Source organism: Cynocephalus volans, chromosome 12 (assembly GCF_027409185.1).
Source record: "Cynocephalus volans isolate mCynVol1 chromosome 12, mCynVol1.pri, whole genome shotgun sequence".
NCBI lineage: Eukaryota > Metazoa > Chordata > Mammalia > Dermoptera > Cynocephalidae > Cynocephalus > Cynocephalus volans.
Window position 1 is genome coordinate 44,953,474 of NC_084471.1, and position 27,223 is coordinate 44,980,696.

The 27,223-nt window shown below is 39.0% G+C and overlaps 1 protein-coding gene and 1 long non-coding RNA gene across 5 annotated transcripts in view; one reads left to right on the forward strand and one right to left on the reverse strand.

Annotated features, from left to right (window-relative positions):
- Positions 1-1,777, reverse strand: part of ZDHHC17 (zinc finger DHHC-type palmitoyltransferase 17) — a 117,701-nt gene extending 115,924 nt beyond the window's left edge. For both annotated transcript variants that reach the window (XM_063075666.1, XM_063075665.1), the window contains exon 1: positions 1,603-1,777. In XM_063075666.1, the coding sequence (XP_062931736.1) occupies positions 1,603-1,695 (93 nt within the window). In that variant the 5' untranslated portion in view covers positions 1,696-1,777. The remainder of the gene's footprint in view (positions 1-1,602) is intronic.
- LOC134360834 (uncharacterized) lies at positions 1,535-26,151 on the forward strand. 3 transcript variants are annotated; one of them, XR_010021361.1, is made up of 4 exons: positions 1,535-1,636; positions 6,371-6,481; positions 8,063-8,150; positions 8,573-8,653. It is a non-coding gene; the product is annotated as an uncharacterized LOC134360834 (long non-coding RNA). The 3 variants fall into 3 exon arrangements; XR_010021360.1 differs by lacking the exons at positions 1,535-1,636; positions 8,573-8,653 and adding exons at positions 1,917-2,246; positions 25,765-26,151; XR_010021359.1 differs by lacking the exon at positions 1,535-1,636 and adding an exon at positions 1,917-2,246.
- The last annotated feature ends 1,072 nt before the right edge of the window (positions 26,152-27,223 follow it).

Sequence of the window (27,223 nt, forward strand, 5' to 3'; positions counted from 1 at the left end):
CCATGGAATGGTGTCAACAATTACCACTTCCAGTGATGAGGAAGTTTACTTTCCAGTAGTAGCCTACGTATGAACTGGCAAGCAGAAAACTGGTCTCTCAACTTCAAGCCTACTGGCCATTCCATTATATCAAGCAATCTCTGGATTTGTTACCAGTTAAAATTATTCTTAAAGTAGCAAAGAACTTACTACTTTACAAAGCAAAGGTTTATGAAGAACAGTATGTTAAAATATATAGAATAAACATTTAAGTATCTGAAATACTTCACAAGAACAGATGAACAGAAATATTCCTTAGCAATATTTTCAAGGAATCATCTGAAAACTATTCTGTCTATTGCTTGACAAATTTTTAGGGCCCAGTGTGAATGAACCAAAAGAGAAATTTCCAATGCCAGTTCTGAAAATGTTACCACTTTGGTCAAAAAAAGTTTAGTTTCACTGCGCAGTTGTGTTTGTCAGATATCCAGAGTAGCCTTTTCTATTGAGCCTGGCCCAGGCCTATATCCCTAAGGAACTGTCCCCTCTGTTTTTGACAAACCAAAGGAATGAATGAGAGTGTTTGAGTATTAACATATAAAAGGGGAGGGTGGTCGTCGTTATTCACATTTTACTAAAAAAACGGGAGACACCTACAAACCAAAATCCAGAAATAGAATCATTCTAATGCAAAGTAACCAGGTAGAGGCTTCCATGTTTGCTCACCCTACAACACACCGACTGTCTTCCTCCCTCAACCTCATAAAAACTATCCTAGTCCCTCAGGGGGCTGTGCGGCTGCTCCATCCACGTATCGCTGTGCATCAATGAAAACTGGAATGTATCAAGGATTGCTTACAAGTCTTACCTAGCCCTAGCTCAGCTACAAACTAAGAAAGAGGTAAACAAGTACAGAATGTGACTGTTTCTGGAGCGGGGCACTGTTTACTTATATGGGAAGATACTCACGTTGTGATGAGGAACGTGTTGCACTGTCCTTCCCTGGCTCCTAAAAATTGGTACTTTGACAAGCTAATATGAGCGTGGTCTATTCCCAAAAGTTTTGACCTCTCTTTTTAATCCCTTAAGGACAAATGCTCAAATAGGGACAACACAAGGTGCCCCGAGCTGCTGCCTACGGCATAACTTGGAAGGACATCACTTTGCACAAAAAACTGTCCCCCCATAGTGAGCTAAACGGAAGGAACAGATACTGTCATCCACTCTGGCGAAAGGAAAGAGAAAAAAATAAAAACCAGACGCGCTTCCTCCTCGCCCGAGAGGCTTAGAGCAGGACGAGGGGCTTTAAGTTGCGGTTCCAAAACAGTACCAGGCCCCCGCTGCCTGCACTCCCGCAAGTGGCGCGGCGGCAGAGCAGAGCCATCAACATCTCCACCTCTGTCCTCCAGGCACAGCCAGGGACGGCGTCCCACAATCCCGCCCCAGTCGGGCCCGCCCCGCTATCTCCTCCCCCGTTATCCGCTCGCAGCCGCGCTCGGGCCTGGACTCGCCTCCCCACCCTCTCCAACTTCGGCACGTCCCACTACCCCAACACGTTCCCGGCGAGTCCGGGGGAGAAAGGTCGGGGGTCGTAGGGCCAGGAACGCGGCCGGCGCTGCTCACCTCTGGATGGAGAAGAGGAACGCAGCCCGCTTCGGTATCGTACTCATCCGGGCCGTCCGCCATCTTGGTGTTAAATTCCTCCTCCCGCTGCATGCCGGGAGAAAGCGTTTCGCCCTCTCGGGGCTCGGGCGAGGCGGAGGGCGAGCGCGAGCCCCGCCGGAGGCGACGCGGCCGCCTCCTCCTCCTCCTTCCCCTGCACCCGTGACGGCCCCTCTGCCCCCTCCCGCCTCGGAGGGCGCGGGTCCCCGCGCGCGTGCGTGCAAGCGCGGGCCGGCCCCGGGCGGGAGCGCGCTCTGCTGCACTGCGCCGTGGCTGGCGGACCGCTCTGGGCGTGGGCGCCTCGGCTCGGGGCGGGTCCCCAGCCGGAGGCAGATGTACGCCTGTGGCCACCCAGAAGAGGCGGCGGGGCGCCTGAGACGTTCGCTTGGGAAAATTAGCGGCGGCGTGGTGTGAGGACTGAGCTTCGGGGTCGCGTAGCCCAGGTCTGGAGGCCCAGGCAGCCCACGCGCACGCGCACGCGCCCCGCTCTCCCGCTCCGGGACCCTCGGGACCCTTCTTCAGAGACCCGGGCGGACCATCACCGGCTCCATGGAGAACATTTTGGGCTCTCAGACTTGAGTCCAGACGTGCATCGCTTCTGGAAGGTGAAAGAAGCACCCCTTTACTCCACACTCAAAAAAGGTCACCCCTCAACCTATGCCGCCGCGGGGCGCCCGGAAAAACACGGATACGACTTGGGGCTTCGGCTTAGAAGCCCTTTTTAAATGATCCCAACCTGCTCTCATTGGTATTGAATTAGTACCTCATAAATTTACGAGGTCAAGGCCCACACATCCCATCCGCTACATTTTAATATAACCCAGGAATTCAGAACTCAAGTCAAACTGAATTCGTTGAAATGCTAACCAGATAAAATGACTAAAGCCATTTTTTAAAAGATATTAGTGCAGTATGGGGGGGTGAGGTGCATCCTAGAAATGGGCTGGTGGGGCAAAGCATGTCTTTGTTTTTAGCTATTAAAAATTGTAAATCAGAAAAGCTCAGAGGAAAATTTAGCAGACATCATGAAACATGATCTATTAAAGACTAACCTGTCTCCTCTTAAAGCCACATCAGCCAAAAACCACCAGCCTGCAGTCCGACAACATCAGACTTATTTGTAAATCTGAAGGAAGGGCACTCCAGAGGAAGCCTCCTTTGTAAGGTTGAGGTTCCCGCCAAAGGAGTCTGAGGAGAGTCTAGAAAGAGCGGGGATCAGTTCTGGATTGGACGCTGTTTCTGAGGTGGGATGAAGAAAAACGGGGATTAACGAGGAATTAGATGCTGTCCGTGAGGCTAGGGCAATTTAGTAATTGGGTACCCCAGGAATAAATGAAAATAGCCAAGTGGACCTGGGGCTCTTTGGGAAGAGAGCAGCAATGGCTCAAACAGGCGGATGTGGCATTTTATTGCTGCCGCCTGACAGTGGGAAAAAGATTCTGTTAACTTTGCAGGTAGTTTTATTAGTGTCTGACCTCTCCAGCATTCAGTCCAAGCTGATTTTGATTCTTTTAGTCATGGCCCAAATCAAGAATCATCATACGTAACTTCACAGAATAGGGTTTTGCCTTTCGAGTAACAAATTAATTTCAGACACATTAACATGGATAGAAGTCATTTTCTCTTCAACATTTCAATTTTCATCTTTCCCCTCCTTATCCTTATGTCATGAATTTACTGGGAATAGAAGCTGGGAGTAAAGAAAGGAAACTCAGTGAAAAAGTTGAGAGATGGCATAAAAAAAGGTATTAAATGAAGTGAAAGAGTAAACAGGAGAAAAGGAGAAAGTTTCATGGGTGTCCATTGTATTTGGAGCACTGGTGCAGGTGTATGATTGGGAGTATTTATAAAATGGAGATATTTAGCCTTCCCAGTGATCCTAGGTTCACGGAAGTCCTGAATGGAAGGATCAAGAGCCAAATTCATCCAGCAGAAAGATTTCATTTGGCCTACATGGTAGTTTGGTAGTTTTTAAAATATATTTTAATTAGATACCAAAATTCAACACATCAAGACATTTCACTTTAAAATCTAAATTTCTTGTTCATCTGGAAAATATGAAAGATCTGGGCTTTATTGCTCAGTCTCTGCTGGACCTATGGCCTGCTTTACTCATTTTCATTACCTGCCTGGCTGCTGTAGACATTTTTATTTGTGACTTCTGAGAATTCTACGATTTAAACATAAAAAAAAAAAAATACTAAAAATAGCTGTAAAGAAGTTGAAACAACTCAACTAAGGTCCATGTCTGTCTTGCTCACTGCTATAACACTGAAATAAAATTATTAAGTGAAGAACTGAAGAAAGAAAGAAATCAGCAAGAGCAGCAATTCTTGGGAAAACATGTTGAAGTTGAGGCTTGGGCTGGGTTCAGTGTGGATGAAAATGAACCCTTTAGATACAGAGTCAATCTTGGTAATTACAGAGTTCTTATCCACAGCACATATTTGAGGCAATATATTCAGGGGATGGTAAAGGCCAGCAAGGAAAGTGGACTGATTAGATAGACTGGCAAAAGAATAGTATAGAATTGTGGAGGAAAGCAGAATAGTGGCTGATAGAGAATAAAACACAAAGAGAAAAATAGACCTTGTTAGAGAAAATTGTGATTATGGACTTAGAAGTACACAGATTGGAAAGAATGGGAGGGACATTGTTGTATGGGTATGGTTTTATATGTAATTTCAGAGACTACTGGAGCTAAAGACAGCATTAGAGATCATTAATAAATGGTGAAATGATGGTTGGGGAATTTAAGAAACCCACTTAAAGTCACAAAACTAGGTAGTAACAGAACCATGTCTAGCAGTCTCCTGAATTTTCCTCATCTACTTTGCATCTACTCCATGTTTCTTCTGTTGTAATTATCCTCAATAAATTTCACTTGGTCCATTTAATAATTTTGATAGTGGTAAAAACAATTTTAGATCTACCCTCTTAAATTTTTAAATGCAGTATGTAGTATTGTTAACCATAGGTGTAATATTGTACAGCAGATCTCTAGAACTGATTCATCTTGCAAAACTAAAATTTTATACCCACTGAACAGCAACTCCCTATTTCCCCCTCTCTACAGCCCCGGCAACCACCATATTCTCTATTTCTATCAGTTTGACTATTTTAGATACCTCATGTAAGTGGAATCATGTAGTCTTTGTCCTTCTGTGAGTGGCTTGTTTCACTTAGCGTGATATCCTCCAGGTTCATCCGCGTTGTTGCATATGGCAGGATTTCCTTTTTTAATGCTGAATAATATTCCATTGTTTGAATATACCACACTTTCTTTATCTATTTATCTGTTCATGGACATTTAGTTTGTTTCCATGTCTTGGCTATTGTGAATAATGTTGTAATAAACATGGGAGTGCATATTATCTTTTTGAGATCCTGATTTCAGTTATTTTGGATGTATACCCAGGAATGGGACTGCTGGATCATGTGGTAGTTCTATTTTTAATTTTTTGAGGAAACTTCATACTGTTTTCCATAATGGCTGCACCATATTACATATGATGAGTTGACTATATATGTGTGGGTCTATTTCTGGACTCTCTATTCTGTTTCATTTGTATATATGCCTGTTTTTATGGCAGTACCATCCTGTTTTAATTACTATAGTTTTGTAATGTATTTTGAAATCAGGAAGTCCAATGCCTTTAGCTTTGTTCTTTTTCAGGATTGTTTTGGCTGGTCAGGGTCTTTTGTGATCTCATGTGAGGTTTAGAATTGTTTTTTCTATTTCTATAAAAAGTGCCATTGGGTTTTCTATGGGGATTGTATTGAGTATGTAGATCACTTTCAGCAGTATGGACATTTTAACTATTAATTCTTCCAGTTTATGAATGTGGGATGTCTTTCCATTTATTTGTGTCTTCTTTGATTTCTTTCATCAATGTTTTGTAGTTTTCAGTGTGGAAGTCTTTCATCTCCTTAGTTAAATTTATTCCTAAGTATTTTATTCTTTTTGATACTATTGTAAACGGGATTGTTTTCTTAATTTCCTTTTCAGATAGTTCACTTTAGTGTATAGAGACAGAGCTAATTTTTATGTGTTGATTTTGCATACTAAAACATTACTATATTTATTGATTAGTTCTAACATTTATTAATTACTTATTAAACATTCGTTCTGTATAAATGTTAGAATCAGTAACCTGAACACAGTTAGAGATACTCTTTAAGATACCACTCAGATTATTTGACCCAGCTAAATACTGTTCAGTAATCATACTACTTTTAATTCTAATCAAGTCTATTAATTGTAAGGTTTTCCTATAAACCATTTAACAAATTTCTATGACTCATTGGAATTGTGGACTCTAAAACTAAATGCTGACTACTTAGAACTTGGATGAGGTAAGGGGTTGCTATTTTAACAAAAGAAAGCAAGCACATGTAACAATACTCTATTTTAAGTGAAAAACAGTCCTATTTTAAGTGAAGTTAGGACAATGTTTTTTGCACTCATATGCTGTATAAATCATTGATAAAGACAAAATAAAACTGGAGAATTAAAGAAAATATGTGAAACTTGGCATGTGTGATAGCCAGCTTCCAAGAGGGTTCCCAATGATTCTCATCTCCTGGTATTCATAACTTTGCACCCTCTCACACTGAGTAGTACTGACCTGTATAACTAATGAGATGTTACAGAAAAATGTGTATGACTTTGGAGGCTGTGTCATAAAAGGCATCATGGCTTCTGCCTTGTTCTCTCTTGGATCTCTAGCTCTGAGGGGAGCCAGCTGCCATATCATGAAGACACTCAAGCAGCCCTATGGAGAGGTCCATATGGAAAGGAACTGAGGCCACCTGCCAACAACCAGCACTGACTTGCCAGGTATGTGAGCGCGCCACCTTAAAAGCAGATCCTCCAGCTGAAGTCAAGCTTTCAGATGGTACAACCCCAGCTGACAACTGCACCTAATCTGCACCTGTATTCCTGATCCACTAAAATTGTATGAAATATAAGTGTTTATTTTTCTAAGCTGCTGTATTTGGGGATAATTCCTTAAGCAACAATAGCTAATACATTGTGTAAAGTCTGAAACCCCAGAAATCATTTACAGAGTTGTATGTTTACAGGAATCCAGCTGGATCAAAACATTCAACCTGACTTAATAGAACTAGTTATTTTTTTCTTAATCTCTGATCCCTGAGAAGGAATGTGTAACCTATTTGGTTATTATTTTTGTTGTGGGAGGGAGAGGTGTGTTATGCAAATTTCTCCTTTCCAGGAAATGTTTGAACACTGAACTGTTCACATCCCTGAAGAGGATGGAATCACCACTAATAACTTGGGGTCATCCCTCAGGGCTATCAATATGTCTTGTGTAAGAGAAGAGAATGGAACTTAGTGTTGAGAAATAGTGAGGATTTGAAATGATAACCTATATATTAAATGGGTAGGGAGAAAGGATTGTCCAGGTAGCTAGAGTATGGATTGATGAATCTGAACTTGTTTAAGAACACATCCTGCTGCCAGGAGATGTGGAGTGAATGCCACAGAGAGAAAAAGAGAATATTCCCCAGCAAGAGCAAGATTTCTGAGGAGCCTCATGGATCAGAGACCTCTCAACACCCAGACTCTGGCCTCATTCTTTATGTGGGGGCTAATTTCTCTTGTTAAGCACAAGCACTCCATTATTTTACTACTCTGTAGGAATAACTCAAGGTGTGGCCATGGTAGGCAGTGCCACTAGGTTTTTCTCTTTGCCTTTTGACCTTCACCCTCTGCAATGTTCCAGAGCACGTGTAAGCCAAAAGGGACCTACTGAGCACCTGCAAGTGGGGACATAGGGGGAGTATCAGAGAAAGTCTCCATTCAGTGATCAATGAAAGCCCTTCATATACACATTTGCACATTTTTTTCAGGGAGAGAATCTACAGCTTTCATCAGATTTTCAAATGGGGGTATGATCCAAAAAAGGTTGCTTAAATCTGGGTACATTTAAAATGTTAAATCCACATTTTAAGAAGTACTGTTTTCTTTCACATCAATGAAAATTTTATACTGGATATTTTTACTATATTATTAAATTATTTTAATGAGATTACATTAATTGATATGAGTGATTTATAAGTGATCATCTCCATGAGGACAAGAATATCAATCCTATACATAATACTTAGCATATTGCTTTCTCAAAGTAGATACCCCATAATTATTTAAGCAAATGAATTATAAATGAAGGTAAGAAAAAAGAAAAGCATGTATTTGCCTATGTATGGGCAAAATTCCATGTAACTTATTTCCTCTAGAGGGAAAAAAGATAAAATATACCCACTTTTTAACATTGTGATAGTATGTTTTGGTTTAAAATATAAAACGAATCAAGGAATGCTGGTTAATCAGGAATCTTCTTTCTCCTCACCACCACCCCCCATCTATTCTTTTCTCTTTTCTTCCTCTATGCTCTAGCAAATTGATCACCAGGGACTGCATCCTGCACCTACCTTGCCAAGTTGGTTGCTGTTTGGGTTTGGCCAATGGAAAGCACTGGCAGAAGGTAGGAGGGCAGGAGGAGCAAGGTCAGGGTATTTCTTCCCAGTCACCTACTACTTTGACAAAGCATCTCTGCCATCCCTCTTAGACTACAGTGCTTATCTGGTGGTTCTTTTTCTATGGTTCCAGCTATCATCTAGCTTCCATAACACTCTCCTTCCCATGGCATGTCCTTGCCTGAGGCTCATTGCTGGTCTCTGGGTAGCTACTATCCCCTGTTTGTCCCTTTAACCCTACCCACATAATTATAAGTAGTATGTTCAATAGTATGTCTTCATTTGAACCACGTGGAGAGAATTCTAATTCCTGTAGGGGCCTTGACTGATACACATTTTGTGTGCCAATCAAGTGCTTCATATGCGTTATTTTATTTAATCCTCATATAAAGCCTAAGAAGTAGGTACTATTGTTATCTTCCTTTTGCAGATGAGTTAACCCTTTACAGTGAGTGAACATGATGGCTACATGGGACTTCACCTGAGAGTCTGTAGGCATATAGATATGAGGTGGTTTGCAAACAACTAATGATGCAACAATAACTTCTGATATCAGATATGTAGACAACAGCTGATAGGCCATGAGGTTGCTATATGCTAGTTGATTATGTATCATGACTAGACAGAAAGACATACTTTTGTTGCTTTAAGATTACCTCTCTGCTTCAGTGTCAAATACACTATTTCCTAGCTTTTCCATGGCAATTCAATCTCAGGAAACTGTATTTATAATTGGCTATACACATAGTACTTATAATTAATGCATATCTTTAAAAGGAAATAAAGTCAATTTTTATTAAACATAAACCTTTTAGATTCCTTCTATTACGCAATGAAAGCAGTAGAGAGAAACTTTATGCCATCATCCTTTGTATGAATTACGGGAAAATGAGGAAAAGTCAAAACATGTTCTCAATGACTTCTGACATCTTATCCCCTGCTTGCCCCTTGTGTAGTGCCATATAGTTAAAGTTGTTTCAGAATGACTATTGGACTACAAGACTAAATAACTTCCATTACTTCTTCACTGACCCAAACCCAGGCTGAGTGTTCTTTGCACTTTGTCTTAAAAAAAGAAGAGGGCTGTATTAGTCCATTTCTATTGCTTATAACAAAAATACCTGGAACTGGGTAATTTATAAGAAAATGAAATTTATTGCTTAAAGTTTTAGAGGCTGGGAAGGCCAAAGTCCACGGAACACATCTGGTGGTGTCAAGAGTGACCAGGGGTCTCACATGGCAGAAGATGGCAGAGCAGAGAGAGACTAACCTCTCATGTGCTCCTCTTTTAAAGCCCTCAGAACCATGCTACCGACCACCATTTTTAATCCATTCACTACGGCATGGTCCTACAATCCAGTCAGCTCTTCAAGGCCCCACCTTTCAATTAACATAATAAGTTTCCCACCCTCAACAGTTACAGTGTGGATTAAGTCTCAATGAGATTGGGGGCATCCAGACTGCAGCAAGGGCTATTGATTTGGCTGTTGTGAAACAAGAAGGAAGTGGCCCCAACCTCCTAATGTTCTCTCTCCTCCCCACTCCTGATTCTAGGACAGGATTCTTTTGTGGTTCAGACATGCTTAACTTAGGAATGGAAATGGCAACAGTTGTGATGCTAAGAGTGCCTTGACTTGGACATGCTAGACCCCTGCCAAGGCTCCTGTTCAGGAGGATATTAAAAGAGTAAACTTTTATATCAGAGTTTCAGTAGGATAGTATGGATGCACAGTAATTATTGTAGGCCTAGACTTTGACCAGGCCACTTCCAGAATGTTCCCCAGCACTGCTGTCCTTGATCTTTTTCCCAAGCTCCTGGTCCATCATTGGAGTGATATATCCTGATTTGTGTATGTTCCCTGAGGTTATTACATCTCTTCTCTCATTGGCTTATTTACACCTAACAATTAAAGGTGAGAATTTTATCTCATTCCCATATGGGAATATTCTCAGACATCAGATAGTTTCCCCATCTTAGTGAGTATTCCTGGAGCCTTCACTATCATCAGAAAGAGCCCCATAGTTCACTTTCCCCATTTCACCAGCATTTCTTGCAGCCATTTCTAGTAATGTACAGTGAGAAAATGAAAAATGTAAAGAGACCCACTAGGTTTGCTTCTCTCCAAATTTAGGGACATTTGTGTGAATCACAGAATTTGTTATATTTATTTGTATAGCTTGAGGTGGGTGGGTGGGTGGATGACAGGACAAAGTTAGGATGTAAATCCATTCATTTTTCTCTGCTCTATTTCAGAATGTTATGTCATCATGTGCCTGCCAATTTTTTTTTTTTTTTTTAACTTTAAGCCCCTTTCATTTATAGGCTGCTGAATTGGTGAATTTTCTAAATCTTTTCTGTTTGAACAGATATTAAGGTAGAGACAGTGTGTAATATAGTTATAGTTGGCCACTTGGACATCTCAGAAATCCCCCAAGCATGCGAGTTTTCCTCCACACCTGCTCAGCTTTTGATATGTTGATATAATCAGATGCTTCAGAGAGTGTTTCCAAATTGCTTAATCTGAGAGTCACCTTAACTCTTCTGCCCCTGATTGTTGAGATGGGTTAATTCTATAACTAGTTACCTCATTTATTGCATGATTTTTCCTAATTTAATTTTCTGAGATTAATCGCAAAGTCAGCTTTTGGGATACTTGCTGTTAGATTGGTTCATCATGGGAAGGCACTGAGGGCCTACAGATTTCCAAACATACATACACACAAATTTGGATAAATATCAGAGGGTTCAGGGATTCCCTGAGCGTGATCTATGGACCACAGATGAAAAAAATCCCTGATTGTGATAAATTATAGCTTTAGTTCTTGACTAGTGTACTTAACCTATAAAGAACTTAGGTAATCCATCTAGTTTATCTACTGTCTTCAGACAAAATAATTCTCAGCAAATGTGGTGTAGAAGAAAGACTCACTGGTTCTGGCTTTACAGCTAATTAACTGTATGATCTTTGTTACTTTAATTTCTCAACCTCAGTTTTGTCATCTGTAAAATGAAGGGCTTGGAACAAGTGCTCTCCAAAGTCTCTTTCATCTCTATGATCCTAACAATAATAATAATAATAATAATAATGCTATCCTAAACAGATAATAATTTTCTTTTAAACTGTCATAATGAAAAGTCCACAATATCTGCAATTAACCTCTGCTCTGTTCTGTTACAGTTTTTACTACCAGAAATTTTCCGAATTCTATCATAAATCCCTCATATTGTAGGTCTTCTTTTATTTTATTTTCTCAATTCTCTTAATAATCTCTTTATCTTTCTTGCCCAAATCATTCCCAGACAGATTAAGTCTTACTAGTGAAACCTAAGAAAGAGCTTCCATCAGTAAAAACACTTTTTCCCACTTCTGAATCATTAATACACATGATAAATGAGATGTGACATGGTACTAACACCCAAAGGCAGTCTACTAGATATTCTGTCTTTCAGAGAGATAAGGGGAGCTAGTGTTGTTACGGTATCTGGTACAGTATTCCCTTCTTTTCTGCTCTAGATTATACCTTTCTAAGCTTTGCTCAGAAAGAAGGTGGCATGGCTAAAGATACACTTCATTGAAAGAATAAAATAAAAGTGAAATCACTTATCTGAATTTAGGGCCTTACACTATTTTAGGGATCAGCATTGAATCATCACACCTCTAGATTTTCAGAGAATCCTATTCAAAATGACTGCCCATCTAGAAACAACAATTTTTTCTATATTTGTTTGAGGTTTTTTTTTAGTCAGTTTTTTAAATTCTAGAAATAATAATTGCACATAGTTTTAAATTTTAAATAATAAGGTAAGAAGTGCATTTAAAATTAAGTTTCTTTTTTCTCCCCATTCATTCCAACAACACCTTTCAGAGTTAATCATGGTTAATTATAGTCTTTTCAAAATCTTAAGGTATATACATATATGTCCGTAGAACATGACATCTTAATTATGCAAACTGTCCCACACCTTGCTTTTTTTCACATAAGAACTTACCTTAGATGACTTCCCATGGCAGCATTTATAGTTCTATTTTATTCTATTTAATGGCTTATGTATTCTTCTCATGGGTTCTTATATATCAGTTAGAATATTTTTGTCTCAAAGTAACATAAAACTTGACTAAAAGTGATTTACATAAGGACCTTTATTACTTCTTACAAAAAGAAGTCTTGAGTCACTTTAATCAACAGTTGGGTAATATCATGAAGATCCAGGTATTTTGCAGGTTAATTCAACAGCTCAGTGATGTCATGAAGATTCAATCAGATTTCTTCCTCTGTTCTGCTATTCTCAGATAAAAGAGAGAAATCTCATGTTCCCAACATGGCTGCAGCAGCTCTAGGCGTAATTCATCACACAACAGCATCTACAGGCAATTAAAGGACTGTTCCTTCTCATGTGTCTCTTTTTTTAATCAAGGAACATTTGCAGTTCATATTGATCAGGATTTAACTACATATCCATGCTAAATCCAATCTTTGGCAAAGAAAATGAGACCGTGCTGATTAGCTTATACAATAAGTTGGCAAAATGTGGCTTATGGGCCAAATCTGACCCATTGCTGATTTTTGTATGGCCTGTGAACTGTGGGTTTTACATTCTTAGAGGGTTGAAAAAAAATCAGAGGAAGGATAATATTTTGTGACATAAGAAAATTATATGAAATCCTAAGTTCAGTGTTCATAAATAAAGTTTAGGTATTCTTTTTTTTTTTTTTTCTTTTTGGCAGCTGGCTAGTACAGGGATCAAACCCTGGACCTTGATGTTGTTAGTACCACAGTCTAACCAACTGAGCTAACTGGCCAGTCCCCAAGTTTAGGTATTCTTAAAGGATGCTTTCACACTACAGAATGAGTGGTGAGTAGTTGGAACAGAGACTGTATGGCTCACAAAGCCTAAAATATTTAGTATTAATCCTTTATAGAAGAAGTTTGTCAATCTCTGGCTTAGACTCTCACCTCAGTCCAGGAAGCCTCTCCCCTAACACAGACTTATGGTCAGTAAGAACAAACCAAATTGGGGCTTTTCCCAGCAAGGATGGAAAGGGGGAGAAGATGTGAATTTGGATAGGCAGACAACAATGTCTGTTTTATGTTACCACCCATTTTCTTCAGAAATTTCAATCAGCTGTCTGAGAACAGATTTATGTTTAAATGTTCATAGATCACAGCAACTCATGTCTTGTTGGAAGTGAGCTGGTTTTCACATTGCTTCAGGTTAGGCAGAAGCTTTGATATAAGGGTTAAAGTAATTGTTTCCTTGTTGTTTACAAAAAGAAGTTCCAACTGGTATGGCACAAAGAATCCTCTGTATCTGCCTGAAGCTCACCTCTCTAACAACCCTGCCACCTCAAGCACATCACCCTGTTGCTCCTTCCATTGTGAGATGCTTCAGTTTCCTTGAATGTACCAAGACCTTTCCTGCCTCTTTGTCTATGTCCATGCTATGAATATTACCTCTACCTGGAACACTCTTCCCTCTTGTATACCTGGACAATTTCTTAGGTGAAATTTTAAGACCTAATTCAAGTGTTATTACCTCTGAAAAACCTTATAGGAATACATTTGGGGCTCTATTTCACTTAGTTGTCTTTGCTTGGATCACTAAAAAGGAGAACCTGAGACAAGGGCTTCCTCACATTCATTTATTTTGAGAATAAATGTCCAGGGATCAAGAGTTGAGGGTACAAGACCAGGAATAAAACATAAGAAGAGGAGGCACATAATTGAGCTGGGGACCTTTATAAGCAATGGGGACTCAGTCCTGCTGGAGAGCTCCTGAGAGGCCAGAATTCAGAATTGTTTGCTGAAACAAATAAGGGATAATTTCATCCTCTACTGATATATGGTTACCTCAGAGAATGTTCACTCCCCTAATTATACGTGTTTGCCCAGCAGAGAAGCCCCAGGGGAGAAAGGAAGAGATATCTGGTGCAGCTATCAGAGGTCATCCTTGCTCAACAGTAGCTATGGATATAAAATGGGCACAGGATGTCAGATATACTCTACTGTGTGTATTACTCAGGTCTGCTGGTAGTCTGCATTATAAGTAGTCTATCACGGAGCCTTCAGGGTGGCAGCTGACAGCCATGTCTACATAAGATTCAATACAGGGGTTTTAGAGGAATGAGCACAGTCTCTGATGCTGTTTTTGGTCTCAAGGCCATAATTGATATTCATCCTCTCTCTCTTCTACCCCTGCTTGATCTAGGTTGTTTCCCTGGTGGGTTGTCCAGTTCTTCATGCTAGAGTGGTTGGAGCCCTTAGTTGCTCTAGCTCTATTGGGTAATGGTTTTTCATTTGCTCATTTATGGTTATCATTGGATGTGAATACACTGAAACTGGGTGTGGAACCACCTTGGTACTCACTGCTTAGCAGGACCAATTAACATCTTATCATTGGTGTAGCATGATATTCTATAGAATGTCACGTTGATCAATATCCTGTGGACTATGTGCATTGTGACAGAGAGCAGGTAAGTTAACGTCCTGGGGAAACCCAGTGAGTATGTATTGCTTTCCTTCCCACATAAAACGTACTTGATTTTGTTCCTTTTTACTAATAGGTATTAAAAAGAACCTATTCACTAGAGCAATAACCACATACCAGATGCCGAAGGATGTGTTATATTCTAGTAAATGAACTATACCTTGCTCAGCAGCTGTGATTGAGGCCATTCTTAGGTTTAGTTCACAATAGTCCACCTTCATACGCTATGATGAATCTGGTTTCTGCAGTGGTTAAACAGGCTAAATAGGTGAGTTGAACAGGGATATGATGGGTACCAACATGTCTACATCTGTTAAGTCTTCGATGGTGTAATCTCTGTATTTCTTCTCAGGATATTGTATTCATTCTGTTTGCTACCTTAGCCAGTGAGGATGTACAGTTTCAGGGGCTTCCACTAGTCCTTCCTATCATCATAACTTTTATGACAGAAGTCAGGAAACCAAGATGAAGGTTCTGCCAGTTGCCAGGTATACCCATTCTGCATTTTCCCTTGGAAAGTAGAAATTGAAGCAGAGGGTAGGTCTGTGACCCCAGTGGACCACTGTGAGACAAGCCTGGGCCATCTGGTCTCCATGAACTCCCACTCTATGATAGTGCTTCTAGCTTCCTGGTATTAGTATCAGCTCAGACCCTGTATCCAACAAGCTTGAAATGTGTGGATGTTCCCATTTATTCAATGTACAGTTTCTCATTAAATGGGTATACATCCTTTTGGAGAATGATTGGGGGAACATGCAGTGTATATACTGTACTTGTGCTATTATTGCAGGGTCTTTACTTAGCTTCCCTTTCAAATGATGAGCTCTGGGTCTGAGAACTCACATAGATCTGTAAACTGGGTGAGGGGTTTTAATTTTCCATTGGGACAGCTGACGTCAGCCTTCTGCTCACCAGCTGTCAGTGTTTTCTGGCGATGCATATAGGTCAAGTAACACCCTAGTGGATGCTCATTTAACTTGCCCCAAGGAACACTGTGGTCTGTTAGTCATTATAACAGAGCCCTGTGGGTGAAGGTATTCTGGTTGCCACTCTGGCATTGCAGCCCATTATGGTAATTATGTACACTTCCCTTCTGTCAGTCAAGTGCTACCATCTGGCCTCTGCTATTTTGTATTCTTACCAGAAGTCCAGTTCCATAGAAGCACCTTTTACTGTCACCTACAGTGGATAGCCACCACTGAGCTTCTCACAGGTGCCAGTGGCACACTCAGCAGCATATTATTACCTCAGACACGCATATGTCCCCTGTGCCCTTACAAGGAACATAGTCAGATGGTGGGTTCTCAGGTCTCATATTATAAATTTACTCTGACATTCTAACCTCCCTGAGCCTTCTGACACCTTTCTTAAGGCAGTCAAGGCACTCCTAGAATCTGTCCCTCATTTGCTACAGGCTTTTACCCTGAACAAGCTTAAAGGAGCCATCCCAGAAGTATACTAATACCAGCTCCACGTGTCCTTGCCATATCATGAAATTGCAAGTGTTTTCCAATGTCAATATGCTCTCTCCTGTCCACTTTTATATTCTACCCTCCCTGGCCTAACACTTTCAAGATCCATTCCTGTACCTGTATCCCCTGTTCCTTCAGGTAAATATTAGCCAGGTCTTACCATTCATTCTTAGTTTATGTATACACCAGGGCCTCATCTAAGGTATTTGCAGTGTCTCCAGACAAGGGGAGGCTGTTCTCCTTAAACAAAACAGAGGGAGTTGCTGTGCCAACACAGAGTTCAGAACAATCTGGGGGTGACAATTTCTGAGGCTTGTCCAACCAAATGCTACCATTACAGGTCTCAGGATTCCATTCTTTCCCTCCTGGGGCCTTGTGTTTGGCATGGAAGATTTGTCAAGGCAGTGCATTCAGTCTCCTTTGTAGATATGCTAGCCTACAGTTCAGTCCTGAATCTGGTTATTATCGCAGTTTGCTCTATGAATGCAGAAGACAAGGATCTCTTTAAATACTGCCTTAGAGGCTTTCTGTTTTTCACAGCCTGCCTTGAATTGAAAGTTGGTAACTTGAGCCTGTCCTTTTTTCTTTTTCAAATCTTAATGAGCCCTTAACAAAAGTGAGCCAATCCACAGATCTTATAATTACCTTTGGCTTCAGACTGTTCAAGGGCCATTCCTATTCCATAAGCAGATGCTTGGCTTCCCACATATACCTCATCCCAATCATGAAAGTCTTAGAGATGCTGATTCAGGCGAGGGGTTATCACCACACCCCCTTTCCACCAGCAGTGGAAGGGTCTGACTGGTGAGTGATTCAGTTCCAGAGTCCCTTCCTCGGGAGTCTGCTTTCTAGGTCTACTCCTGATATCTCTTTTCCCCCAAAAGGCAGAGTCTGGGATAAGCGCTTGCATGCAATTGGTTTACTCTGGAAAGTGATTTCAGGGGACAGGCGTGGGGATATGGGGGAAAATGGTAAATGGAGGGAAAGAAAGCCAATCCAGAGGGTGTGTTATTGAGCTGCTCACCACTGTGGGTAATTGGAGCTTGGTCCAGCTGGGAGCCCTTTGAAGAGCTGCGTAGATTGCGCCTCAGAATTGTCACAATTATCTCACACAGAAGAGGGCGTAATTGATTCACTGGTTCTATACTTCAGTGGTAAAGGGTTGCTTCAAATGAAGACTGTTAATGGGTACAAAACTATGCTATGTACTCTCTGTGCACTCTATGCATGTATTGAAACAACACACTGTACCCCACAAATATGTACAAGTAAATGTTAAAATGTTTTGAATAAATAAAAATAAAAATAAACAAAAAACATGAAAACTGTGCTTTAAAATGTATATTAAATCAATAGACAATTAGACAGCCATTAATAACAATGCAAAGATTACATTCTTCGGTAAGTTCAAATAAAACAGCATAAAGTGAAAAGGTAAAAAATCGTATATACTCTAGTATTTACTGCAATGATCACATGTGGAAAGAGAATTAAAATAGGCCAAGAAAAGACAGAAATAGTTAAGCAAAGGGAATAGAGATAGAATTCTCTGGAAATGGATTTAATAAATTTTTATTTGATGAAAAAAAGAATACAGATGATGCCTTATTCATGTATGTTGTGCCAGTTCTTAGGAAGTCACCTGGCATTGGTTAGTTGCTCCAGAGTAAAACCTTAATGTTGCTGGTGGCATCTCTTTATCCTTTAAGGAGAGCCCACTTGAGAATGAAACCCACACACAGAGAAAAGAAGGCAAGAGCTGGAAGATAAGACAGAGCCCTGAGTAGTCAGCCCTGGACTATGGATACTTGAAAACTCTTAATCCCTCAACTTCCTTTTACACAAACTGGTAAACTCTTTTTTAGTCTAAACTAGTTTGAGTCAGGCTCCTGAGCTCGCAACCAAAAAACCACCACCAACGCCAGCAAAAAAACTTAAAATAGTTGTCATAGCATACAACTTCTCTGTGTTAGAGATCTATTTATCTTGAATTTAAACAAAAGTAAATAGGTCCTTTGCTTAATTTTTGTGTGGTATTTCAGTATTCAAACTCTTTCCATGACTAGTGATTTTCTCTTTGCATCTGACTACTGCCTCTTGTTTCTTTCACAGCTGCACTTGAGATCTGGGCCAATCCCAGCTTTTTCATTTGACACATGGCATAATCATTTTGTCTCTTACCTCTTTCTTATGTAACCTCTCAAAAGCTGCTTTCTGTGTTGTTGGTATTGAGCCAACCCATCCTCTATGATTTTTAAATTTTTGAGGTCTCATCTCTACAATATACCATATTGTTGTGCAGCTTTTTAAAGCGGATGTGAATTTAAAGAGGATTTGAATCTCTGAGACTGTAATTCCCAGGTATTAAGAATGACAGTGCAGATACAAGTAGACTACTGCTTTGCATTGTGGGAAAGGGCTCCCCGGGGACCCAGATGAACTGGATATCTTTTCTCATATCAAAAAATCCTTTTCTCATTGTATATGACCCTGGAGCCAATCTAATTTTAAATTAATTGTACACTTTAAAAATTTCAGGAGTTTTAATGTGAAACTCAAAAACATGTACATTCTTTTTTTGGGAAATTATCTATAAAAAATTCATCCACAAAAAGAATACCGTTCAGAGAAAAAGAAATACAAATGGCTAATAAACATATGATAAGGTATTAGATTTCATTCATGATTAAAGGAATGCATAATAAAATAACAATGTTATACCATGTTTTACTACCAGATTGGCAAAGATCAAAAATAGACCCTTAGACACATGTTGCTGGTAAAAGCACAGGTTGGCACAAGCTTTTTTGGCATTTTTATAGCATTTATCTAAATTTCAAATACTGTACATCTGCTCTTTGACTCAGCAATTCCATTTCTAGAAATTTACCCTACAAATACAGCACTTAAGCATGCAAGAACATCTAAGAGGGTACTTCAAAAGGTTCATGGAAAAATAGAATTAAAAGATAATACAAATCTTTCCATGAACTTTTTGAAGTACCCTTGTATTACAAAGTTATTTATTGTAGCAGTGTTTGGAATAGTGAAAATCTAAAATTAGTCTAATTTTATTTTGATAGAGAAATAGTTAAGTATATTACAGTATATTCATATTATGAAATATCTATATGGCATGGACAGATTGTCAAGGGGAGAAAGCTAGTTATAAGGTGCGTGCGTGCGTGTGTGTGTGTGTAGCATAAGCTCATTTGTGGGGAAAAATTATACATATGTAAACATTTGAAATGACACATATGAAATGGTAATGACTTCTGGGGAGTAGAATTCAAATAAGAAAGAACAGGATTATTTCTTTTTATTTCTCAACTATTTCTATTTATACAAACACATACTACTTTTATAATAAAATATATTTTTAATTCAGTTACAATTTTATGTTACTACACAATCCATAAAACAATGTAAAATATAATTAAACTCTGCTATAAAATTAATCAATAATTAAAGCTTACATGCCACTATCATAGTGGTATTTTAAGATGGTAATGAATTGAAGTATGACAACAGCATATATGAAAGTGTATAAAAGTAAAATTTAAAGATTAGTCACTTCTTAATCTACATGGATACTATAAGTACTAAAATAAACAAACTACTCAATTCTATTTTATATTATGAGATCAAGTTTATTGTATAGAATTATATTAACAGCCAGTAGGAAAGCTATGTCTATACCTTGTCTTCAAGTCCATTATTTCCTTTTATTGTCTTTCCACTGCCATCTTAGATAGGAGCTATTTTGCAGGATCAGGGATATGGAGTTTTCCCCACTTCCTACCCCTGCCCTACAGAAAGCCAGGTCTTTGGAGTGATGGAGAGGGGCCCTAGTACTATGTATGCTGGGCCTGCAGAGGAAAGCATTATGTGTTAAGTGGGGGAGGTGTACTTCCCCCACTTTGTAAGCAGGGATATAAGTAGGGTACAATTTGATAATTTTTGCTCATGACTAGAAGGTTGAGCTAAGTGTTCCCTGTTATACCCCTAGAAGGGGATTGGATATATGACACAAGGAAGAGGGGGAAGGAAACACTGAGATACTGAGGAAAGATTGCTCCACCAACCATATCAAGGCCCTGCTAAATGGGGCTGGTTTAGCAATTACTCGTTAAAGAGTTTCCATGTCTGGCTTCCCACCAGGCTCCTGGGGTGCATCTAGCACAATTATTGTCACATAGTAGGTACTCATTAAATATACATTTGAATAAATGGATGAATTAATCAATGAATGACAGAAGAAAAACTCCTTAGAGACTTGCACAAATTCCCTAAATAAGGGGGAGGAAAAAGTATCCAGGCGGCATGAATGAGAGGAAATGGCAGAAAAGCATGCCAGGAAGAATTAAAATTGGAATCTTGAGTTGTCTCCATGGTATGGTACTCTTGGGAGGTCTTATTAATGCTGGGTAACTACGGATAACCCAGAGAAATACACAATTGAAGTCAGATAGCTTGAAGCCAAACAGGGTGTGTCTAGATTTTCTCCACATAAGGGGGAATCCCTTTGTTCCTGGTAAAGGAGAACTTTGAAGAGTTTTATCTTTGGCAAGACTGCTTCAGAATTTGCATAAAATAACTCATGCCATTTGTCTGCTAAGAATCTGTGATTCATACCAATTATGGCTTCTGTATCATCTACCTTCCTGCACCACTGAGCCCCACTTCAACATGGAGGTGTGTAATACCTGAGGAAACTTCAGGATATTTAACTACCTTCTGGCACACCAGAAGCAAAGAGCTACTGCTGTCACTAATATTACAAATACTAATACTAATACACCACCGTAACCACTATCATTAGTAAAGAGCAAAAACATGTCTGGGATTCTAGCCAATCAGGGTGGCATCTCTTCCTTTCCTCCTTTAGTTGTTAATCAGGAAAGAGTAGGCAGAAGGAAGATGGAATTCTCCCTTTTGTTATATCCATATCTATATATCTATGCATATATTATTAGAAGTATATTGAGGAAATTTAGAAAATTAAGAGAAGACATTCAGGGACAAGAGAGGTTCTAGGGCTTCAGAAATCCACGCTGGAACTCAACACCTTCAGGATTTCCTCACTCACTTCATCTCTCAAGTTTGCTTACTTCTGCTTGGCTTCATTCCCTCCTGTAACAGATGGGCTTTCTTCCCTGGCAGAAACCCTATCTGCCAGCAGGCTTGAGCTTATATCATCCCAGTTATCTTTTCCAGAAAAGGATATATTTTCTAAGCTTTGTTTTTTAAATTTCCAGGGGAAACTCTGACTGACTTGTTATTTATTTATCTCTGGACCAATTATTATGGTAAAGAGAATGGTTTACTCTGATCAGCCCACCTAGGTTGTATGCCCACTCTAAAGCCAGGGAGTGGGGTGCTATGATCAGTAGCTCCACAAAAACCACATGGGGTGCATAGTGGGGGTGATGCCCTTCTCCTGAAGGAAGGGAAAGATTTTATTGAAGGAAAAGAAATATTTTAGGTGCTCACAAAGGATAGATCAAAGATAGATAGATAGAAAGGTAGATAAAAAGGAAACTGCTACTTAGAAAACTGAATAGATGACAGACCAATGTGTTAGTGCTCATTACAGGGTCTAATATTTGTTCTCATTATTTTTTCCAAAAAAAAATTCTCTCCTGTTCATTTTTCACATATATTATAAAATTGTTGTCATATACCAAGAAATAGAAAAACCTGTTGACATGCTAATTAGAATTTATGACACCCAGGAGTAATTTAAAAAGAATAGACATTTTTACATTAAACCTCCCATCCAAGTTCATAGCATAGCTTTCCACTTTTTCAATCTTTCAATCTCCTAAAAGGTTTTTGAAGGTCTTTTATGTAATATAGGTGAGAGATTATTAGCATCATAGCTAGCACCAATACAGTCTTTGACTAGGAAAATATCTTAAATTTAGAGGAAGGGCCTCCACATACTGCTGCTCAGTTTGTGCACTGCACAACTCCAGAAAATACCATTTACATGAACTACATTGTAAGGCAGGCACTGGAGTTACACAATGAAGACACCCTGGAAAGAAGGTGAGACTGTTCAGAGGAGCCAAAGCAATGAGCTAAATTGCTCTGCATGAGAACATTAGAAAAGTTTGATCTATCTCCTTAATGAGAACAGAAGAGAAGAGAAAAAAGGACCAGAGAGGTGGTAGGGCAAAGAGAGAAGCTTGCATGATGGTGGAAGGATGATGGGCAGGTGGGTAAAGTAGCCAGTGAGAAAACCTTGATGGAATGAACAAGGAACTTATTAGAACAGGAAAGTTCTATAATTTTCAGTTATTTGAAATGGAGTATATAGTCTCCTATCTTCAGTAAAGTTTCTGCTACTCGAAATTTTTAATTTGAATTTGAAATTTTAATTTTAGTCTTTTGAATTTGGGATGGGAGAGGAGAACAAAAGGTATAGGATATGGCCCAGCTTGTGTCAATGCCACAGCAAAGATAAAGGAATAGACACAACCATGCAGAGAATAGAACAAAAATTCAGGGCATGGAAATGGAGGATTGAATCAATCATATCTCGAACTCAGAATTCCAGGGTGAGGGGACACCTGCTGACACCTAAATTGAATTCATAACAACCCCATACCAGTCTCAGGAACATTCTGTAAATTACTTTGTTTCCCCCCCACCCTTGTAAATGAGACTTTATTTTCTATAATATTTTCCTGCCAGTTTTTGCAGGTTACAGAAGTCTCTCTCTCTCTCTCTCTCTCTCTCTCTCTCTCTCTCTCTCTCTCTTTCTCCATATGGATATATAAGCATATATGAAGTACATATGAAACATATGACATGTATGTGTACACAAGGAATAAAGAATATAGAAAAGATATATTAGGCTTTTTTGGTGCTTTTTATTCATTCCTGATGATCTGGTTTTTATCTGATGTAATTTTCATTTAGACCAAAGAATGTCTTTTAGCGTTTCTTGTAATGCTGTCAACAAATTCTCTCACCTTTAATCTATCTGCAAATGTCTTTATTTTTTCTAAGAATCATTTTGACTATTTTTCTTTCAGTGCTTTAAAGATGTTGTAGTTTGACTATAACATACGTGTTCATGTTTTCTTTGTATTTATCTTGCTCGTGGTTGGCTGATCTTATTGGTTCTGTGAGTTGATGCCTTTCAAAAATTTTGGAAAATTACTGGAAACTCCCCCACTCCCTCATCTATCCTTCTAGGACTCCAATTACACGTTTGAGAGCATTGATATTGTTCCAAAGGTCTTGGACGTTGTGGTCTTTTTATTTTATTCTTTCTCTTTGTGTTTTAGTTTGGTGATGTCTAATTGATCCAAATGTTTTCAAGTTTAGTGATCTTTTCCTTGATCATTTTCCGTGACCCTTGACATTACAGTGTCAAAACTTCTTTTAAGCCCATTAAATGAATTCTTTGTCTATGATATCATATTTTTCATTTCTAGCATTTTGTTTGATTTTTTTTTAAGTTTTCATTTCTCTGCTGAAATTCTTGTTCACAAATCTTGTCAACTTTTCCATTTTATATGTAATTATACACACACACACACACACACACACACACACATCTTGTACCTTGTATGTACATATCTAATCTGTGTACCAGAGGCCTCTCTGTTTTGCTTATTTAAAGATGATAATCTACTTGCTATACATGAGAAAGGGTGGCAGGTAGGCCCAAAGACATCCAATTGTATTGCTGCATGCATGGAGGAAGTGCTTCAACTGAGGGTTAAAGGAAAACATTGTGTTTTCAAGTAAGAAAAAATAAAGACTTTTTTCTTTTTTTTGGTTGTTTTCACCATGAGATAATAGAGAGGCATCTCGGTGGAGTGTTTAAGTGGATAGAGTTTGGATTCAGGCAAAGTGGGGTGAATTCCTAGCTCTGCCACTTAGAAGCTCTGCAGTCTTAAGCAAGTTATGTGTTTCTCTAAGTCCCGTTTCTTATCTGCAAAATATGGATAATTATAAAAATACCTCCCCTGTATTGTTTCTGTGAGGTTTAAATGTGATCATACACAGACAATAATCAGTGCAGTAACTAGCACAGATTTAGCTAATGCCAGTTTTTGGGGGGGTTCCCCTTTACACCCTGCCTCGTCCCCATCCTCTTCTCTCCAGGCCGAAACCTGGAAGAACAGGAAACCAGTTTTGTCTTGGCCACTGATACATCTCTAGCATCCATTCCCATCACAAACACTCAATAAATATTTGTTGAAAGAATAAATTAAGTTCTCTGAATAAGGCAGTCCAAAAGTTTGGACTCTCCAGGGATCAAGCTTGCCTTAGATAATATTTTCAAAAGCCATCCTGAATAGGAAGTGTTTTTTCAGATCAGTTGGCCTTGAAAAGACTCTAAAAATGATAGTGAAATTCCTGGCTCATACAAAGGCACTTCAGAGAAATTTTTCAAGGCTATAATAGGGGAAAAGAAGTGGTAAATTAATTTTATTTACACATAGAAGTAGCACTTTTTGAACACTTCATTCTTGAGTGAGAACTAAGAACTGCTGTAAGTTCTGCCTAAAGATATTGGATCAATGTCTTGCTTTAGACAAAAATGGAAATGAAAGGTCATCAAGAAGGTCAACAAAATGTATATTAGTTTACCTTTGGATATAGCAAGGCTCATCCTTCCCTGAAAGTAAGTCTAATTCTGTGATAACAATGCCAAAGAATCAGAAGACACTATTTCTTGATTTAGCCAATGTAAAATAATTAGAAATATGCCTCTTTGTTTCATAAGGGTTTCTAAGAAGGATTTGAGGGAATGTAGAGTATGTGCTCATTGGTAAAGGAGGAGTTAGTCATTTTATAATGTGCTTATAAAGTGCCTTATTTTTAGAATGCTCCATTTTGTCATTGACATCTTAATGTACTGTAATTTGAAATTTTTGCATGTTGAGTGAGCAGAGCACAAACACTTCACAACAGTGAGAATAATTGCTACTTAAATGTGCTATAAATCAATATACAATGAGAATGCACAGTAGTGGCTCAGGACATTTATTGTACTTTAATGGTAATAAAAATAGTTTCACAAAAACAAGGTGCTGAATGGAATACTCATTTTAGGCATATTTTCTAGTTTTTTATTCATTAGCTATTTATTAATGTGATACTTTAAACAGTGAAATCTATGACTTTAAAGATGTGTTTATATAAATCTCAAACTAACTTTTAGAGAATTTCAGGGAGGATGTAATTTCATATGTAAAAGTATGAACAAAAATTCAAAGGAAAACTAAACCAAATTGTTTCTACCTTTAAACATTTCTGCACATCTTTAAAAACAATTCTGAATGTGGTTGAACTCTTTCAAATATAATGAGAAAGTGCTAGAATGCTTACAAGTAAGAGTTTTGTTAGTACCTAAGATCTGATGAAACCAAGAAAGTTCCAAAAATTAGAGGAAAGAATAGGATAGAGTGTTAGGTAAGGTGATTTTCTTTGATTTCTAGGTCCAAAACTGAGTAGATTATAAAGTTTAGAAAATGTTTTAAATTAAGTACATGTTTTCTCAGGATGGACTTTAATTTCTTCTCCTCTCGTCCTTCTGGAGTCTGTCATACTAGACAATAATATAAACAAACAAATGCTCTTTTAGTATAAATAATGTAGAGATTAATCTAAATAATGAAAGTCTTGTTTATTTTGCAGATAATCTCTGAGGGCACCCAACATGAAGTCTTCAGTAGCCTATCAATACTCAGCACCTTTGGTTCAGCTACTCAGTGATGTCACGTAGGCTCCAGACTCCTCACATTTTTCTGCTCTCATGCTTGGTGTATTATAATGTTTTTCCTCTTGGTAACAATACAGCTGCCTCAGCTCCAAACATCACATCCTCAAACAACAAAGTCAAAAAGCAAGCAAGAAAGAAAGACTGAGAGCTTCTCCTCATGTATCTCTTTCTATCAGAAAGAACAATATTTCCAGAAGCTCCTCAGTTGACTTTGATTTTTTCTTTTGTTTCAGTGACTGCAACTGTGTCACTCACCTCTTCTAAATTAATCACAATAAAAGAGAATTGACATTTCTATTGAATTAGGTCACTCACGGTTTGTTCCTTGGGGCTAAAGGAGAGACCCACTTTCCCTGAGTATAATGCTACTAAATCTTTGAACAAAATTTGATTTCTGTTTGCAAAGAATAAGGGCAAGATGGTTGTTTAATCAGTAACTGATAATGCCTACCACACTGCAAAGACTAGTATATGCACCTGAATGCCAATTAATTCATGTGCATTGAGAAACATTATTGCCAGGGAATCTGGGAACTTGAGTTCTCTGGCCAATGTATTTTTTCCCTAAAGGAAAAAGAAAAACACCAAAACTTTGAGGAGAGTGTTATGGTTTGAATGTATCCCTGAAAAAGCATGTGTTGGAAACTTAATCTCCAATGCAACAGTGTGGGGAGGTGGGGCCTAATGGGAGATGTTTTGGTCATGAGGTCTCCACCCTCATGAACAAATTAATGCTGATTATAAAAGGGCTTGAGGCTGCAAGTTCAATCTCTTGTGCGCTCTCTCTCTCTCTCTCTCTCTCTCTCTCTCTCTCTCTCTCTCTCTCTCTCTCTCTCTCTCACTCTCACTTTCTGCCATGAGATCACAGAGAAAGAAGGCCCTCACCAGACACTAGCACCTTGATACTGGACTTCCCAACCTCCAGAACTGTGAGAAATCAATTTCTCTTTTATATAAATCCCAGTCTGTGGTATTCTGTTATAGCAACACAAAACAGACTAAGACAGGAAGTTAAATTATAGTGAAAAGGCTGCTGGGTGAGGGCAGAATTAGACCTAGAGGAGTGGTTATTTCTCTGTACAAATGTGCTCAGGTTGTCCTCTCTGCCTGCGGTGTCTTTCCCTTATTTAACTCCCACATAATCTTGAAAACTCAGCTTAAGTATCGTCCCTTCTAGAAAGCTTTCTTTGTCACTCCCTCCCTCCCCACCTGCACTTCCCACCTCTAAATTGAATTACTTGCTTCTCTTCTGTATTACCATGGCAGACCGTGCATAACTGTATCATTTCAAGTAACTATACTGTACTGCAGTTATCATTTACGAGTCTTCTTCACTAAGTGTGAGTTCTTTAGAAGCAGAAACTGGGCTACCTT